The sequence below is a fragment of the Cygnus olor genome, chromosome 3, assembly GCF_009769625.2.
Source record: "Cygnus olor isolate bCygOlo1 chromosome 3, bCygOlo1.pri.v2, whole genome shotgun sequence".
In the NCBI taxonomy this organism is placed as follows: Eukaryota; Metazoa; Chordata; class Aves; order Anseriformes; family Anatidae; genus Cygnus; species Cygnus olor.
The window spans coordinates 94,179,501-94,197,648 of NC_049171.1; the positions used below are offsets into that span (position 1 = coordinate 94,179,501).

Consider the following 18,148-nt stretch of genomic DNA (forward strand, 5'->3'; position numbering starts at 1 on the left):
CAGCAGAGCTTCAAGGAAGCTGTTCTTTAAATCTGCTTTGCAAAAGCAGGCTTAGTTCATGACTTACTTCATGAAGTAAAAATGAACATTTTACATCTATGGCTGAAGTATACACAGTTTTAAACCAGCAATGGATCCATTTCCAGTTGAAATCAGCCTCAGTCAGGTATACAGGTCAATTTTTGTTACTGTTAAGTAACAAAATAGAAGGCAAAATAACTCTCACAGGTTTATATATCAAGTCTGTCTTTAAAGCAAAAAAAACAACAAACCAAGCCAAAATCCAAACCCCACCACAACCAACAACAATAAAAACCACCACCACATAAATTATTATCAGAATCTAAGAGGAAGAATTCAAAAGAATAAAGCACATGAAAGCATTAATGAGTGTTTTATCTTAAAATATTAATGATTTTTTCACTGCTTGAAATGGAAGAGTCAATCAATCCCTGCTTACTCTTTAAGTAAATTTTAATCTTTTGTGATGAAATGGTTAAAGCAATTTGATCTGATCTTACACACTTTATAAAAATATAAATACAGTGGTAGCTAGTATTTGGAATGGCAGTATGTTGCAAACGTAAACCAAAACATCAGTAGACTTTTACTCTGAAAATGATACAGGCAGCATTGCTAACAGCATCTGTGTTAAGGTATGTTAATGTTGTAAAACATTGTACATGAATGCACCCGAAGCTTTACGCTATCATGACTGGCAATATTTTTCTAAAATTTCCTTTCCTTCTCTTTTCAGATATTCCTGTTCATTGTTTTAGATAACTCTTCCATTAAAGGAGACACTTTAAAAAGTATATAAAATTTAAAGTATCTTGGAGCTGATTTTCATTTTCTGTTGATTCTCCCAAGAATCAAATATCCTAGTATCTCCTGTGTAAAAATGTCAGCATCATTATACGCAACTTTTTAGATTATTTTTTTTCAAGAGCACCTGATTCTGTTCTTTACGACTTATCTATATGCTGTTATCTACTGACTTGTGTGCTTTTGTTTTCATTAAGGTGAGCAAAAATGGTTCATAAACTTAATTTTTGATAAACATATAGATATTGCCTCTTTTTGTGGAATAATTAAAAAAAAAAAGATATATCCAGAGTACTCTTAAATCTTCTTTCAGTTTTCTGTGCTTATACAAGTCCAGTGGAAAAGGTTGTTGAGAAGACTGCCATTCCTACTGCTTTAGCGTAGTTAAGAAATGTTCATTTCCTGAGGGAAAGAACCTACAAACTTGGTTTCTTCTTTGTCTATATCTTCCTGGGAACATGCATATTAGTGTGTACTTAATACTAGTTTTCTGTTAGCACTGCACTGTAATGATAAAATGTATTTTCTTAAACTGCATTCCTTTGGACAGCAAAATATATATATATATATATACATATATATATATATATATATTTTTAATCTGATACCTTTGAAAAGGGTATCAGATCACTGGCATTTTTAGGTGCTTAAAGCCTCTTCCGATAAGTTGGTAGAGATGTTTGAATTTTTTTCTTGACAGATAATTCTTGAAGTCATTCTAAATTAATTCCTAGCTCATGTGATTTAAAATAGTTCCTTTAATAAAACAGTAAAAGCTCCTGTTTCTGCTCTGTAGTTCTACTGCAAATGAAGGCTAAGGGAGGATTACTGTATTTAGGAGATAGGGAAAGATCACGGAACCGTATGGCAGAATTTTTAATAGAAAACTAACCTGCACAAGTTTGCTATCACAAGAGGGAACTCCCTTGAAAATGTCAATGCAGAGTGTATGGCTTCCGAACTCTCTTTACTAGATTTTGTGTGGAGATTTCCCTCATCTGCCCTTATATTAAATGTATCATGTATACTTACTAGTTAGATATATTACACCATCTCTTGTGTATCAAAATGTTTATGTGAAGAACTGAAGAACAAGTATATACAAAATATTTTTAATGAAATGTATTTACAGTATCAATAAATGCAAGAAAAGACATTTGTTGCTGAAATTGAAGACCTGACAAAAGAATTATTTTAGGTGAGTTTAGTGTACAGGAATATATCTATCAACAAATGTCAAGTTAATTCAGGAGGTAAATAGATTTAAGCAAAGAATTGTGACATCCACTGTCAGCAGACCTTGAGATACCAGTTGCCATTGGATTTAATCTACCATAAAAACAATGATAATATTTCTTCTTGATATTGAGAGATTACAACCTTCTTTCATCCAGATTGCTTTTTATAAGAATCTACATCAGAAAATTGAGTCTTGCTGATTTTATTCTAGAGATAAAAACAAAAGAACAAAACAAACAAAAAGTCAACAACTACTGGGAGAAGTTGCTTTCTTGATTTGTCACAGCAGGATTTATTTTTTTTTAATGTATGGTTTAATGATGGTTACATCTAGTGTCTAAATTTGCCTACAAAAATGTATGTTTGGTCTTCTTATGAAAAAGAGCAGAGGTGATTAGAACAAAATTTAAACGTCTGTGAATGTGTAATGCAAATTCTGTTAGGTACTTAGAGATACGGTGGTCTGAGATGGAGTAGTTTGTAGGGGGCGTAATAGCTTTTATTAGAGTAACTGTATACAGCTGGGAGGGAGGGGAAAGGATGAAGAGCTTTTAGACACACAAACCCTATAATTACAAGAAAAGATTATTTTTTTTCTTATTATTGAGTCCTATTAGTCTAATAAGAGCATTATTTCTACTTATGAAACTGGATTCTGATACAGCTATTATTGAAGCTGGATTTTGTACCCATGGATGTGTGCATGTGTTAATTAAAAAAAAAAAAGTGATTACTAGATCAGTGCATGTTACTCAAAAGGTCTTACTTTCTTTTAAGAAATTAATATTTAAATGAATATATCCCCAATAATAATTAATTGTTTCCAGTGGAAAAACCGAAGTGTTGACTATTGAATGAATTCCTTCCAGAAACGTAGAAAATAGTGTGTTTAAAATCTGGGATCATGGCAAGAGATGTAAATACTTCCTTAGGTCCAGGGATTGTGTTAGAGAGAAAATACTACTACTCTATAATGGTGTCTGGGTTCATCATGCAATGTAAAACCTAGAACAGCCTAGAGGAGGATGGGTTTTTGAGCAGGGGCTTTGCATATTTTTGATGTCTTCTTTCAGCATGATTATTGTTGTGAAGTTGTTACTCTAATGAATTTTTGTAGCAGTACTTCATACATAGTTTCACTTGGAAATCTCATCGATAAATGTGGGATATTCCAACAGTACTTAAACATACATAGCATCAGTTTCTGTTGTCAGGAGCAAGAAAAAAATTTACAACTTAAGCATTGTTTTTCTTCTGGTATTTACAGAAAATAATTTTGCATCTCAATGTCTGTCTACCACAAAGCAGCATATATTCCTGTTTCAAGAGAAATAAATAAAATTGAGTATTTACTCAATAGATACTAATTGTGTTGGTTAAGTTGGCAAGAACTGAGAGAAGCTTTGTGGCAAGTACATACTTTAGGAAAAAAGTAAACAGAAAAACTGGTGTTTTGTGACTTTTCCCAGTGAGAATAGACGCATGTCTTACATATTAGTGGGTGACATTAGTAGTAGGGTAATGGTTGGACAGGGTGATCTTTGGAGGTCTTTTCTAATCCTAATGATTCTATGGTTCTATTTGAGTGTGAGGGTTATTTTTGTGGGGTTTTGTTGATTTTTGTCTCCCAAGGATGCCTTTCTTCCCCCTCTTCGGTGTGCTTTAACAATGTTCTAATGAGTTTAGCAAAACAGGTTTAGGAATGTGGTTTGTTACATTTCTATTCTTTTAAATGTTTGAAGTCTGGAGACTGTAAGTATTTGAGTTTGTTTGTTTTAACTTTCATTTTACCTAAAAAATTAACCTGGTAGAAGCGGGCTAGTTGCTCATTTGGATGACTGCAGGATAGGCAAGAAGCTAAGCATAAGCTTGAATTGAAATCATTCCCAATAGGAGAGTTAGGGTACATGAATATGTAGATGTGTCCATTTATGTCTTCCATTAAATATCAGTGCAAATAATATATCATATACACAATAGTTGGGTAGTTTTTGAAGGCATAACTTTAAGTGGGGCAACTCATAATTTTCAAAACTCTAATACAGCAGACTACTTAACCTAGTCATTGAACGTGAAAAGTAGTCATATTGAAGGTACAGATTTAATTGTATTCAAGTTTTCACACAGTTAATCCTCCCCCAAAAATTGTGCAAGTGTGAGGATACTTTAGATTAGCTTCTCATCAAAGAAATCAGTATAATGTGTTCGGATGTATTTAGCCATGTTATTTATTTCTGGGTAGAATTGTTTACAAAGAACAAAAGCAATTACTTCTTTTGTAGAGGAAACGTGTCTTAATTAGAGCAGTTCTCAAGGTTTTCTTTTGTTTAGAAAGAATAAAGTAAATGAGGATCTCTTTCTGCACCATCACCAAAGAATTATTTTTTGAAATACAGAGGAGCTAAACTTCTTTCCAAGTGGAAGGAACTTGTAGAAAAAGTATTCCTTACTTTGCCTGCCATAGACAGGACTAGCTCTAATGCTGTCCTGGTAGTAAAACAGTTTAAAGAAGAGCAGAGCTAGAGAAGTAATGTATTTTATTAGGTAGCTGATATGATTGCAATGGGAGTGATGCTTTTTGATGCACAGGTTATTTTTAGATTCCTCAGTCTTTAAAGCAGCTTCTTTTATAAGCTTCTGGGCTACTGTGTAGAAGTTCATATGTTCAGAGCCAACAATTAAATCCATTTTCTTTTTTAGTATAAATGTTTTAGTTGATGTATTTTTGTAAAACTAATGCACTGCAATTTGAAGGTGAAGGAGCTTTTTAAAAGAGTCAAAAAAAAAAAGTGTAAGATTACTTTAACCATTTCATCTATCAACTGGACCTTGATGGCTATGAAAGGTACAAAAACTTGAAAATATTCTTTTACCATTCTGATCAGGCAATACACCCACTGCTTAGTAAAAGAGGAATTTTGCTAAGAGTTTTCACATAAGGAAAGACTCAAACATAGCATACAGTGTTTACACTGTAAAAATAAAAACAAAACTTCAGGTAAGTTGATGTGCAACGATATCCTAGGCTTCATTGAAACTGCATGGAATTTGTGCGATTTCATAGGCACTTCTGTGGAATCAGGGAAAAAAAATCTGCTTTTAAATCAAGAATTTCCTATCAACTGTGCTATTTTCACTAAGGCTTATGTTAGAGAGAGCTGTTAGAAATGACACACATCGCTTCTCATAGCTGTCTGTTTAAGGCTGTCTTTCCAGAGAAGTAACATGACTTCTTGCAAGACATTTCTTTGGCATCTAAATCTCAGTAACTGGTTCTGGTACTGGTAACATAAGTCTGTTTCGGCTATTGATGTAACTCATCATGAAGCATTTTTCTTCCGTAGCAGCATTAGCTGTCTCTTATTATTACTAGCTTTTTCAGCTCCAAAGAGAAGGATGAATGGATCTACTTGTCCAAAAAATACAGTTAGAAAGTGCAATGTAGATAGGGTTTATACATGGTCTGTTTCTTTCCAGTATTCCTGGTAATGGTTGGATTGGTGATTACTGTAGAACTGTTTCTGTAAGACAGAACTTTAGGAAGAAAACATCAGGGTTTAGAAGAATATACAAATCATTTGAAAAGGGTAGGGTTAAGCAGAGGTAAACGTGAATGTTTAAAATCAGTGTTACTCACAGTGAATTGTAGATTGATAGAATTCTTTAGGTTGGAAGAGACCTCTAAGATCCTCTAGTCCAACCTTTAACCTAGCAAAAGTAAAGTTACACTGTGCAAGGCTAGAATAAGTTTTCAAGGAGGTATCTAGGATTTGTAGTGCTTGTTTTGCCAAGCATTGTGCACAGCAGTAGTTTGTGGAGGTGCAGTGTTGGAAGGTTAAGACGGTAATTCGTCTCTTCTATGTTATGCATATGCCAAATGAAAATGCTTTTGATGACTTTCAAATAGTTGTGCATTCTAAGCCAGCTGTAGCAAAAGAGGGACCATTCTGGGATGTTCTCAACACCTAAGTTTTCTGAAAGTCTTTCTCTTTGAAGAATGCCACAGGATTTTTTTTTTGCTCTTGTTTTTTCATTATGTAAGTTTTGTCTTTAAAGAGAATAAGGTTGTTTCAGGCAAGTAGAAAAGTGAATATTTTACGCATCTCTTCTGTAAACTACTTGGCCATTTTTTAAAAGGTTTTCAAAAAAAGACAGTATTGGTCTATTATCTGTAATAATACAGAACACCAATGTAGACAAAACTTGAATGTTTTTATCATTATCTAAAGGTGTGGGAAAGTGTTAAATAGAATCTTCTCTGACAGGTCAGGATTTCACCATACAATCAGTTTTATTTCAACTGTAATAGGTAGAAGTTAGTTCAACTAAAAATGTTAGTACAGAAAAGAATTTCTGGTGATTGGACCCCTTCAGTCACCTAAGATGACTGTTTCTAGCGGACAACTGAGATGTTTTCTGTGGTTTAGGATTGTTGCATTCACATGATCAAGAGTTCTTCTAAAGATGCAGTAGTTTCTTTCCCATTCTGGTTAGTTTTCCTTTCTGTGTGTGAAGGCATAGAATCAGTGAATAAATTAGCGCAGGGTTGTATGTAGAGTATTAAAAGATAGTAAAAAAGGTGATCGAAAGTAGATGTGACTAACTAGGTGAGGACTTCTTAAACTGGAAAAGAAACTGGAACAGGGAATTACTACATATATCACTCGAGCATCTGTGAAATCGAAAGGGTAAAGGGTAATCAACTGTATGTTGTCTTCCAATACAAAATCAAAGGGGGTCCAAATAAAGCCCATAGAAAGAAGCTAGTCTGAAAACAAGTAAGAAGTGGCGGTATTTTTTTTGTAGGAGGTAGTTGAGGCAACCCTTTGCCAAAATCTGTTATGAATGATAAATCTTACTGTGTTCCAGAGACAATCAGAGAAGTTCATGGAAGAGAAATCATTTGCTAGAAAGTCTGACCCACTGAACCCCAAACAGCTGGAGAATGGAGGGGCACTGAGGGGAGCGTATTGCTGGGTTTTCTGTCACTTCATATTCTCTCATAGGCACTGTTGGGGAGAAGGATGAAAAGCTAGGTGGACCTTTGTTCTGGTGCAGTACAGCTCTTTCATGTTCCAAGAGTATTTAAAAGCCTGAAAAAAAAAACAATATTTAGTTTATAAGCTGTATAATTTTTGATAGACACTCAATAGTTGTTTTACTCTTTAAAACAGTGAATGCCTTAAAAATGGAAGGGGAAAAAAAAAAAGAAAACAGAAAAAATACTAAGACTCAATACTACTTTCTGGCCATTGAAACAGACAAGGTCCAAATTTAAAATGGGAATTAGGGAGAGTAATTAAAGTAACAGGTTTTTACATTTTAAATTATTATTCCTTACTTTATTTTTATTCTGCATTTGCTCTACTGTAGAAAGTCTGATTCCTGCTAAATGCAATGCTTAAAATTCCCTAAGATGGTAAGGGATAAGCTACAAATATGGACTATCAGGCAAGCCCTGGAGATTTAGTTAATCTGACCTAGATGTTCTTTTAATGATTGAGACCTGCAGTATGTGAAAACACTTCTCAATTTCAAAATGAAACACAAGGATATCTGTTGTATAACTCAGCTGTCCTTGTAGTGACAGACACATCAATCATTTCTGAACAGGAAAGGATTTACTATAAAAAGTTTGTAGGTTTGGAGCTGTTGAGTTCATTGGCATTCGGATCAGCAATGATATTGGAAGTTGTAAGTGAATTCAGCATTTGAATTTTAACATGTCCTAAAGAGGATTAGCTACAAATGCAAGCAACATACTTTTTCATTTTCAAGAGCCTGTTGTGTAAGATGTTAATTCTTGACTTAATTTTCAGCATATTTTATGTGAAACTGCTTGCTGAGTCTTAAAAAAGCACCGACTGGATACCTGTAAACATGAAAAATGGTGATAAAATCTAAATGGAAAAATCAGCAAGTACATGGAAAGCAAAACTGTTTTTAATATACATCACTTTGGAATACTTGAGGAGTCACTATTTTCCTATAACCTCTTCGATTGAGACTATTTTTATAGCACAGATAAATACATACTGAAGATGGCTCATGTTTAGGATCTAGGGGTTAGCATCCTGTTTTTTTTTTTTTTAATTATTATTTTTTAACTTAGAATGATTGCATAAACTGTTTTGGATGATTGGCAGGATTATATGCCCCAACATTTACTTTGCAGAGCACTCAGTTTCGTGTATCTTCAGCAGATTTTTAGATCTTTAACTGAAGTTTAGCGTGCTTGCTTTTTGGTGTCTGCTGAGCTATTTCAGCAGGATGTAGTGGTAATAATTCTGCTGTTGGAGGAGAAGACAAGAGAAAGGAAATTTATTTATCTGTGTTAGAAAAGACAGAAGGCTAATTGACTTGTTCAACGGTAATTGTTTCCACTGTTTTGGAATGGAGACTCAGTATTTGTCACAGCTTTTGTTCAAGCTGCCTCTTACATGCGAAATTACGTTTGAATTTTGGAAATCACACTTCAACTGCAGAGACTTCTTATAATATTAACAGCTAAAACCCTTCAAGAGTCAAAACACATGTTTCTAGGTGGGGATGAACAGACATTTCCTTGGAATCGCTTTGGGTTGTGTTAATGTAAATCTGGATACATGAAAGGAAAGTGCAGTCCTTTCTTTCTGTAAATGATCTTTGTATTAAAATGAGAGAGTATAAAGAAAGTGAATTCAAGTAGTCTTGAAACAGCGTGTGAGACGTGAAAATGACGATGGATGCTTTGCTCACGGGTTTTCTTGCATCATTTTTCCAGATGTGGTGGACCTGAGCAACATAATGCCTATAATGTGTTTCTTTACGAATTTTGAATTTTCCAATGTTTATCAAAGAATTTTGCTGTTGACAGTGGAGGAACTGTGATACAATTGTTGCGGTCTGTAGTGCTGAGAGGGTGCAACGTGGCAGTGTATACTAGATGGAGTTTGCAAAAAAAATTGAAGGCTTTTTGAGTATGTGTTGTATGACTGTAGACCACTCAAAGCAACGAAGGAATGAACAAGCAAAGTCTCATTTAACCCGAGAAAATGAGTAACACAAAGAACTATGGGTTAGTAACTATTAAACATTGATTGTTCTGTGGACACAGTAGGCCTTTGCTCTGCTCTGGGATGGGAGTTATCTACAGTTAGTATACCTAGCATCTTCATTAGCAGCTGGCTACGGTATGCTTAGTGCACTCTAGCTTCATGATTTTCTTAGTGAGCATAGCAAGAGAGGTCACAACCTAAAACTGTTGGTTTTAGATACTAATAGCTGTAAGAAAACAGCTAATGTGAGCCAATAAAGGGCACTAAATGTCACCGTTGACATTGTGAGTAGCACGGTTTTCTAGTTGCTAATGATCACTGCAGTGATGTTGAATATGAACTTTTCATTGTGAAGCCAGTTTGGAAACATTTGGTATAACTCTACCATGAGTAATAGAAATGATTACCCTGGGTAATAGTAATAATATTCCATTACTGCGGTGACGGAAATTAATACTTCAGTTCCTCTGAAGTATGTTCTATAGCAACTGTGTTTGTCAGTGCAGACACAGCAATTTTTGATCAAAAAGGAAAATATCTTGAATAAAATGACTGCAATTTTTAAGCCTGTCATAAATGCAGCTTAATTTGATTATTTGTGAGCTTTGTCAAAAAAAACAAAACCCATAAACTGTTTCTATGAGGACGTGTATCATACCTACTTTAGCTTAGAATGTTCTGTGTGAAGTAATGTTTTTTTTTTTTTCTTCTTGTGGAAATATTATTTTGCAGACTCCTGGTTTAAGAGCCCACCCTGGAAGGTTGCAGTGGTTTGCAAAAAAGTGCATATCAAATAATCAGGTACGTGGCTTGTATGTCATCTTCTGTAGAACTGTCGTTATATTCCAAGAATAATTGTTTTGAAATATTTCATTGCTAGACGTTTTTTTGTGTGAAGATGTGTGACAGGCTGATGAGGTGAACTTAATGCCACGTGTAAATGCTGGTATATACTTAAACAGAAATATTTTAGATGAATGTACACAGTATCTAAGCGCACATACATAGGAAATAATTGTTTGGCTGAGATGTAATGATGACCTTTCTTTTTAAAGATGGAGACTTTGGAACAATTGGTAGAATTAACTCAAAATCTCTTTGAATGTGATAGAGATGAGATGTACTACCACCTGCTTCAACTCTGTGGTAAGTTAAAATGTAATCTTTTTCATTTTCAATTGGAGAGGTGTTTTGTCCTTAAAGAATTAGTATGGATATGGTTTCTGAGGCATCTTGCAGGGGAGGAGAGTACAGGTAGGTTTTTTTTTTTTTTAACCTGCAGAGCTCAGCATAACAGTACCCTAGAACTTATATAGTATAAATCTTCCATTCCATGTTACTCTTTTGTGTCATAACTTGAAAGTTTACTACATATATATATATTATATATATATGTATATATATATTTAAATGCTTGTAAGAAGAAAAATTGCTCACTTTTTTCTATATTTATAGTCATTAAAGATCTGGATTCTACTTTAAATGGATCTAGCTACATCTTCTGGAAAGGTGTGGGATTTTTTTTTAAATCTACCACTTCCTCACCACCTATAGCCAAACTTGTGTATCACTTATGGAAATTGACCTTTTTTTTAAATTGGAAGTTCAGTTCTGTACTACAGATTTGTTAAAGAATGTATCTGTAGTTAATTTCATTTATTTTCTCTATTTTTCTGTTTGTGTCGGTTTTGTTATTCAGTGTATCATACTGTATTATACACAGTAAAAATGTTAGTCTTTAGTTCTAGTTATTTAAAGTCTTGAGAAAATATTTTGCATTCTCAGGATTGGATATTGAATACCAAATAGGAAGTCAGGACAAAAAAAAAAGCATTACAAGGATTGCTACATATTTCAGAAAGATGACACAAAGCCTTATATCACGGTTATATATTAAGGAGTCATTACAGCTATTTGATATATTTGGTCTTGGGAAAACTTGGATTTGAGCTTGAAATAACTAGGCTGTTTTCCCATGTATATTTTTCATTGACTAGAACCAGCGACGTTGTTTCACTAAACAATGTTTTGTTAGAACCCCCTTTTAGTAGAGCAATGAAAGAGGCTGCATCCCCATTGCATTTAATTACAAGCAGAAGGTATGAGTATTTCCCCCCTCGCCCCAGAGACTTCTTGTGATCTTTGTTCCCTTTTTTTTTCTGAACAGTCTCAAAAATAAAAAACAAACAAACTGTGGCATTACCCTGTTCTGGCTTTGTATTTACTGGTTCACCCTCAAATATCAAGTAGGCCTGATATACAACCTTGTCTCAACAGGAGGGGGTCTTCCTGTTTTCCAACACCATCTTGTTCAACCTCTAGCAGTGACTAGGTGTGACAGTGTGCCTGCTAGGAAGAGAATCCAAGAAGATAGAATTTATCAAATTCTGTCATACAAAATCTTCAGTCGTCTTTGAAAAGACAAAACCCATTCCATCTACTCAAAGAAGTGGAAAACATTTGTGGCTTTCTGTCACCGTAAAAGACAAAAACCATGCACATTCCTGCTTTCAACCATTTAAAATTATCTATCAAAGCTGCCCAGTGAACTAGTACAGTAGAGAGTTGTCACTGTGCACCAAAGCCACACTTAAGATCTATTTTAAGTATTAAAAAAATGAAGCATCTACCATTTAGTTCAAGCTGTGATCAAAAATGTTGAAAACATTGTTTGTTTATGTAGAGTAGGAGAAAAAATTAGATGAAAAATGAAGAAAATGAGAAAAAATGAGAGAGCTTCAGGAGTTTTGGGTCTAGCTCTTTCTCAGAGCTATGACAGCTTTAAAGTTAGATCAGTCTGTGGTCTTGTCAAGTAAAGTGTTGAATGCCTCCAGGGGTGGAAATTAAACAGCCTTCGTGGGCAACCTGTGACAAGGTTTGACCATCCTCATATACTCCATTACTGCAACTTTTAACCATCACCTTTCAAACTGTGCTGTGCACTGCTAAGGAGAGACCCGTCAATTAAGTAGCTGAAGACAGCAATTAGATTCCTCCATTAGACTGCTTTTCTCCAGGTGGTACAAAACCCAGCTTCTTCAACTTCCTGTTTTATTTAATCTTCTCAAGCCCCTTGTCTGTCTGGATGTCTGAATTTGTTACAGTTGCCAGCATCTGCTTGATAGTTGCAGAGCCCAAAACAAATATACGAAAACGTATCAAACATTCTCCATCCTCCTCTGTTTACTGCCATAATAACCTGTGTTTAAAAATGTTAATTTTAGTCCTTAAGTCAAATAAAATGATCAGTTTTAAGGTAGTTTGCTACCTCTTCTAAAAAGCTGAAGTGGTACTAGAACCTTGTGGAGAGTGGGTATGGATCTTGGAATTTAGAAATGGTACCTTAGAATGTTTTGTAAACGTTTCGAATCTTTTTCCAATTGTTTTGGCAATTAATAAGGAGGAATATTTGAGTTGATGAGATGGGGGAAAACTTCTGCAATATTTGTGTTTTCTCGTTCATTTAAAAATTTGTACAGTCTTTTTTCTTCTGTTTGCATCTTCCTGTACCTTCTGAGTAGTAACAGTAGTTTAGAACTTCTCAATTTGATGATCATATGAAGCAGAAGTACGTGACTGACGGACAAAGTATTTTCCAAAGATGTGACTCTAGATATGTACATATACTTTAAATGTGCTTTTATCTGAAGATTTAAATCTTGTTTCAGAGAACAACAGTGACTGGTCAAAGGCTGAAGCAATTTGGACTAAAATGCAAGAAGAAAATGTTGTTCCTCGTCAGAAAACACTAACCTTGCTGGCTGATATATTTGAGAATAATGGTCAGGTTGTCCCATTTGAGGTACCTAAGGTAATCAGACTTTACCTTTGGTAGCTAACAATGCTTTTGAATACTTTTCCAATGAAAAATACTAACAAATAACATTATAGCAATTTAAATAAGCTTTTTGTTTTAAAGGCTAGACAAGAAGAAACAAGAAGCCCAATTTCTTCTACTTCTGAAGAAAGAAAAATAAGGATGCTTTGCAAGAAAAATAATGCAAAAGGTAAACTGAAACTTGCTGCTGCCCCCCCAGCGCTAAGCTTCAGATTTCTGTTAACTACAGAGCAAGAGACGCTTGCTGCTGCTTTCTGTTGGTTTGCTAGCGTGTTACAAAAGTTACATGATAAGCTTACTTAGCAATGTTCTGCTTCAAAAGTTGATGAGAGAAGCACATGCTAAACTGTTTAAAGTGTCATTTGAAATACTGACTTTAAATGCATGTTTCAAAGTCGGTCTGCAGTGAAGTAGGTGATTTTAAAATTTTAGAAGTATTGCTGGTCTGTAGTTTATATTGTTAGTTTAACACCATTTTCTAGAATTTAAATTTAATCTGTTAAACGTAAGGAACTATGCACAGGGTCAATGCTGAAAATACCCTTTCAGCGTTGTAGGTGTCTATGTGGTTCCCAGTAAATCTAGCTCTTTGGCTGCAAGTTTTATGGTGAAGACATGAGAAGCATAGAGAGAAGGATAATTTGCGAGCAAAATAGCAGGCACATGTTCATGGGAAAGCAATTATCCGTTACAAGAAGTTGTTCAGAGACTTTGGATTTGTCCCTGCCTTAATAATAAGATCAGATTTAGATCCAAAATATACTTCAGCTATCTCTTAATTTAAGGTACAGATTTAACAAAGAAAATACTTACATGAGATTAAATTAGACGAGTCTGGACTATGGAGATGATCACCTCTCATTGGTCAAAAGAGGTGATTCTCCTGCCGTATTTAGCATTGGAGCAGTCTCACCTTGAATACTGTGTGCAGCTCTGGGCTCCACATTATAAAAAGGATGTTAAAGTACTTGAAAACATCCAGCGGAGGGCAGCAAGGCTGGTAAAAGGGTGGGAGGCCTGTCTTTTGAGGAGAGGCGGCTGACACTCGGGCTGTCTGGTCTAGGGAAAAGGAGGCTGAGGGGCGACCTCGCTGCTGTCTGTGGCTTCTCAAGGTGGGGAAGCAGAGAGGGAGGTGCTGGGCTCTGCTCCTGGGATCTGATGGCAGGATGCACGGGAACGGCACAGAGGTGGGCTGGGGAGGGTCAGACTGGGCATGAGGAAAAAATTATTTACTGTGAGGGTATCAGACACTGGGACAGGCTTTCTAGTGGGGTGATTGATGCCCCACTCCTGTCAGTGTTCAAGAGGCATTTGGATAATGACCTAAGTTGGTCAGCCCTGAAGAGGCCAGGCAAGAGGACTTTGATCTTTGTAGGTCCCTTCCAACTGAACTATTCTTTTTTATTGCTGCCTTCCTTTCTGGCTTTTATCTGTTAGTCTAGTTTCTTTCTGTTAATGTTGCAAAGCTATCTGTGTCTGTTTGAAGGGAGATATGTCTCCTAGTGTCTTTAACTTCTTTGCAATTAAAGTAGTCCATGGTTTTCCCTAAAATTAGCTAACTTCTCCTCTTGATCTTCCTCCTACAAAGACAGACAGTACTAAAAACGTGTTTATTTGGGTTGTAATACACAATATAAACAAAAAATCAAAATCAGTGTCCCTACAGCTCACTGTTTCCAAAGCCCTTGGCATGTGGGTGCCACCCAACAAATAAAATGGCTTCATTGAGAGATCACTTCAGATCTTCTGCTGTGAGAAATAAATAGCTATTCTGCAGAAAATTCTCTGCCTGAGTTAAAAAGAGAATTAACTTGTGCTTGGGTATTTGCCTTTGTGTATAGAAAGGAGGAGTGTACTGCAGTACAATTCCTCTGGCTCAGTCTATGCTTAGTTTAAATAATTGGAAATCCATTCTTATTCATCTCATTCCAAAACACTGTCACAGAGTCAGAATTAGCATAACTGGGTCATAATTGATCCATTTCTAGCATTAGCCAAGGTGCAGATCATCGTAATATTCTTGAAATCTTTTTCTTTGCCTCTATTATGGTAAATAACGATCTCACTTGAGAGATCATAAAATAGAATTAAATGAGTTAAAATAATTAATGTAGCTGAATTATGAAGATTTATAAATACAAGGTACCTTGTTTTCTTCTCTGGGTATTATCAGTGTATTTTACAAGTTGGACCCACAGACTAAGCTTTGAGTTTAAAAGCAGAACCTGTTAGTCATTGACAGTTACCTTCTGTTGTTAGTAAAATGACCGTATAGAAGTATGGAGTCTCAGGAGCACGGATTAGAAGTCTGGACTCTGCATATTCTGTATGTAGGGAGTACAGTCGTGGGTATTGTGGTGAACATAGCGTTAATGCTTTAAGGAAATTCTTCATGGTGGTAAAGTTTTGGAATCAAAAGACAGAAAAGCAGAAATACTTTTCACTGAGCAATAAACAAAATTAATGGAATGCATTTTATATGTATTTCCTAGAAAAGTATCCAGTGCCTTCAATAACATAAATGAGCAAGTGGAGAGCAGGCGGAAATTAAATATAGCTTGGACTTTGGAGGGACACTAGTTTAATACAAGATTATAAACTGTAACTGCTACTAGTCTGTGGTGACACTTGATACTGAATTTACCAATAAATTACTCCTGCATATTCTTTTATTCAGAGCAGCAGTGCTTGAGAGGAGGTGGTCTAGAGCTATTGGAAATTAGGGGAAACAGACAAATTTTGGGAAACAGTTTCTTTTTGTCTTAAACTAAGTTGTCACTTTTGTATAACGTTATAATGTAGTTTGGATATAAATGTAATAGGGCAGAATAAATTTTTTATCAACACATTTCTGATAGGAAAAAGATTAACTTAATCTAGTTATGTAACTAATTTCATGAATTTATCTGCTCTGACAAGGGGGTGTTTTGAAAATCTGTTCTCTGAAGTGCTTGATTTATGCAAGTCACAGTTGCGTTTTCATCCTGATTCTGCAGTGTGAGAACTTGACTCGAGTGGATCATATTACACATAGCCCAAACAGTTGCAATTCCTGAAACAAATTTGACTGTCTTGAGAACTGAGACTTTCTTGGCAAGTTGTCACTTTTCTAACAGATCTTTCTACTTGAAATAGCTTGTATAACACCGTCTGATTCTGAAACCAAGAACTTTCTCTCCTGAATGCTAATATACTTTGGTAATTTTAGATAGCATCTGAAGAATCAATAAACTGATAACACCTGATTAGGTACATGTCTCAGTTTGAGACACAATTTAGGTATACTTTAAACATGCTACTTGCATGGATGCAAAATAGAGTTAAGAAAATAGTCTAATCTGAATAGGATAATCATTCTGAGGTTGGGATTGACATATACAGCAAAATATTTTGGAACAGGAAAACAAAACTGACACTAAGATATTTTTTTCTTCATTGAACTAGTCATTACAAAAAGATTTAAGTATATTTCCTTGTAGAAGCAGATCTTTAGCATCCTGGACCAAGATCATTGATAGTAACATATGCTTGATATTATATCCACTGGTGGCAAAGTCCACTTCTGTACCCAACTAGTGGAAAGGAATATTCAAACCTGGAGTGAAATCCTAGTTCTGTCTGAAAACATTAGAAGTCTTCAAACATATGGATTTTTTTGTTTGTTTTAAAAAATAAAATTTAAGTAGGCTTTTACTGTTGGAAGGAACAAACATATCACCAGTCGGTTACATTTTTCTGAATGAAAAGTGGCACTTGTAATAGATGGTACCAGTGAGAGAGCTTTTGTTACCACTGAATGCGATTACAAGTCTACCAGTACCTCAAATTTCAGAGAAGTGGAAAAAAGGTGTCTTTTCTGCTAGATTTGGGTGTGAACGCTCCTTTGCAATTTGTGGTATTTGGCATCTGAGCAGTCAGGAGCATTCAGCACATTGCAGCAGGCCAAGCGTTAACCTCAGACCAATAAGTGAGCGTGGGGGGGAGGATTCCCAGACTGTTTCTGTGACATTCTGTTGTTGTTTTATGGTCCTTTGGTTGACAATGCAATCACTGTTGTAGTGTCAGACATCAATCATATTCTTTCTCCATCTCTCTCGTATCTCTGTCTCATACATTGAATTCACGTACGTGGAATTGGACTTAATGGGTTAGAACACTACAGTAAAAATTATCTCAGTTCATGTATGTTTGATGTAGCTCAGAGTGTCCAAAGTAGATTATGAGTAGCAATGTTAATTCTAATATAAACTCAGTGTGTGAGTGTGTGTTTGTTGCAAGTAATTATTTTATGCATGGTCAATTCTGTGCCTGCATTTCACCAAGTTTTTATGTATACGTTTTGGTTGAAGAAGTTTAAGACCATCAGTTTAACACCAACTGTTCAGGCTTTGGGAATGCCAGTTTAAAATTTACAGCCCACAATAGTAAGTGCTGCTAGTGTGATGCTTCTTGTGACAGTAAGATTCAAACAAGTTATCTTCATCATTTCTTTCAATGTGTAAGAGAAAAACTTCCTGCATAGCTATAAAATTTGTAGTATTATTTCTGAAAAGTTGTTTAAAAGATAATTGTGGCTTAGTTTTAAATTAGCAAAGGGATTTTTTTTTAAAGTTTCCTTGAAGAAAACATACGATCACAGTTTTAGATACAAGAGATGATTTCTAGTTCTTAACGTGTTAGAAAACTGTGTTGCACCTCAGACTGCTACCTAGGCTGTGTGTTTATAGCTGCATAATTTTGTTTCGGAAAAATAAATGACTGAAAAGTGCACTTATCATTTTTTTTCCTTTTTGGTAACATCTTTTCATACACTGACAGTTATTGTGAATGCATGAAATAAAACTGTTAATCAGTCAAACAAATGCAGCGTAGTTTACTTGTTAAATATCTGTATATTTGTAAATTGTATGTTTTGTATAAATCTTGTCGTAGCCAAATAATTTGATCTCCCCATATTGGAATCACTTCCTATATTATTTGTTAAATGCTGTTGTGATCATGCACCAGATACTGTAACTATATACCCCAGCATTAGGTGTTGCTTTAAAAAAATCTTGAGTCTTCCCCTTCTAACCATTTGTGTTGGTATTTAAGCAACAGCTATATATGGAAAACCAGGAGGAGCAAACTTTTTGTTCTCTGGAGGCTTGTGTTAGTTGATTGTTGTGTACAAGCAGTTTTGAACAAGCTGTGACCAACAGCTTTGGTC

The 18,148-nt window shown here is 35.2% G+C and overlaps 1 protein-coding gene across 2 annotated transcripts in view; it reads left to right on the top strand.

Moving 5' to 3' along the window:
• LRPPRC (leucine rich pentatricopeptide repeat containing) overlaps positions 1 to 18,148 on the top strand; it is a 93,184-nt gene that overhangs the window by 55,046 nt on the left and 19,990 nt on the right. For both annotated transcript variants that reach the window (XM_040551081.1, XM_040551080.1), the window contains exons 26-29: positions 9,834 to 9,902; positions 10,157 to 10,247; positions 12,770 to 12,912; positions 13,021 to 13,108. In XM_040551081.1, the coding sequence (XP_040407015.1) occupies positions 9,834 to 9,902; positions 10,157 to 10,247; positions 12,770 to 12,912; positions 13,021 to 13,108 (391 nt within the window). The remainder of the gene's footprint in view (positions 1 to 9,833; positions 9,903 to 10,156; positions 10,248 to 12,769; positions 12,913 to 13,020; positions 13,109 to 18,148) is intronic.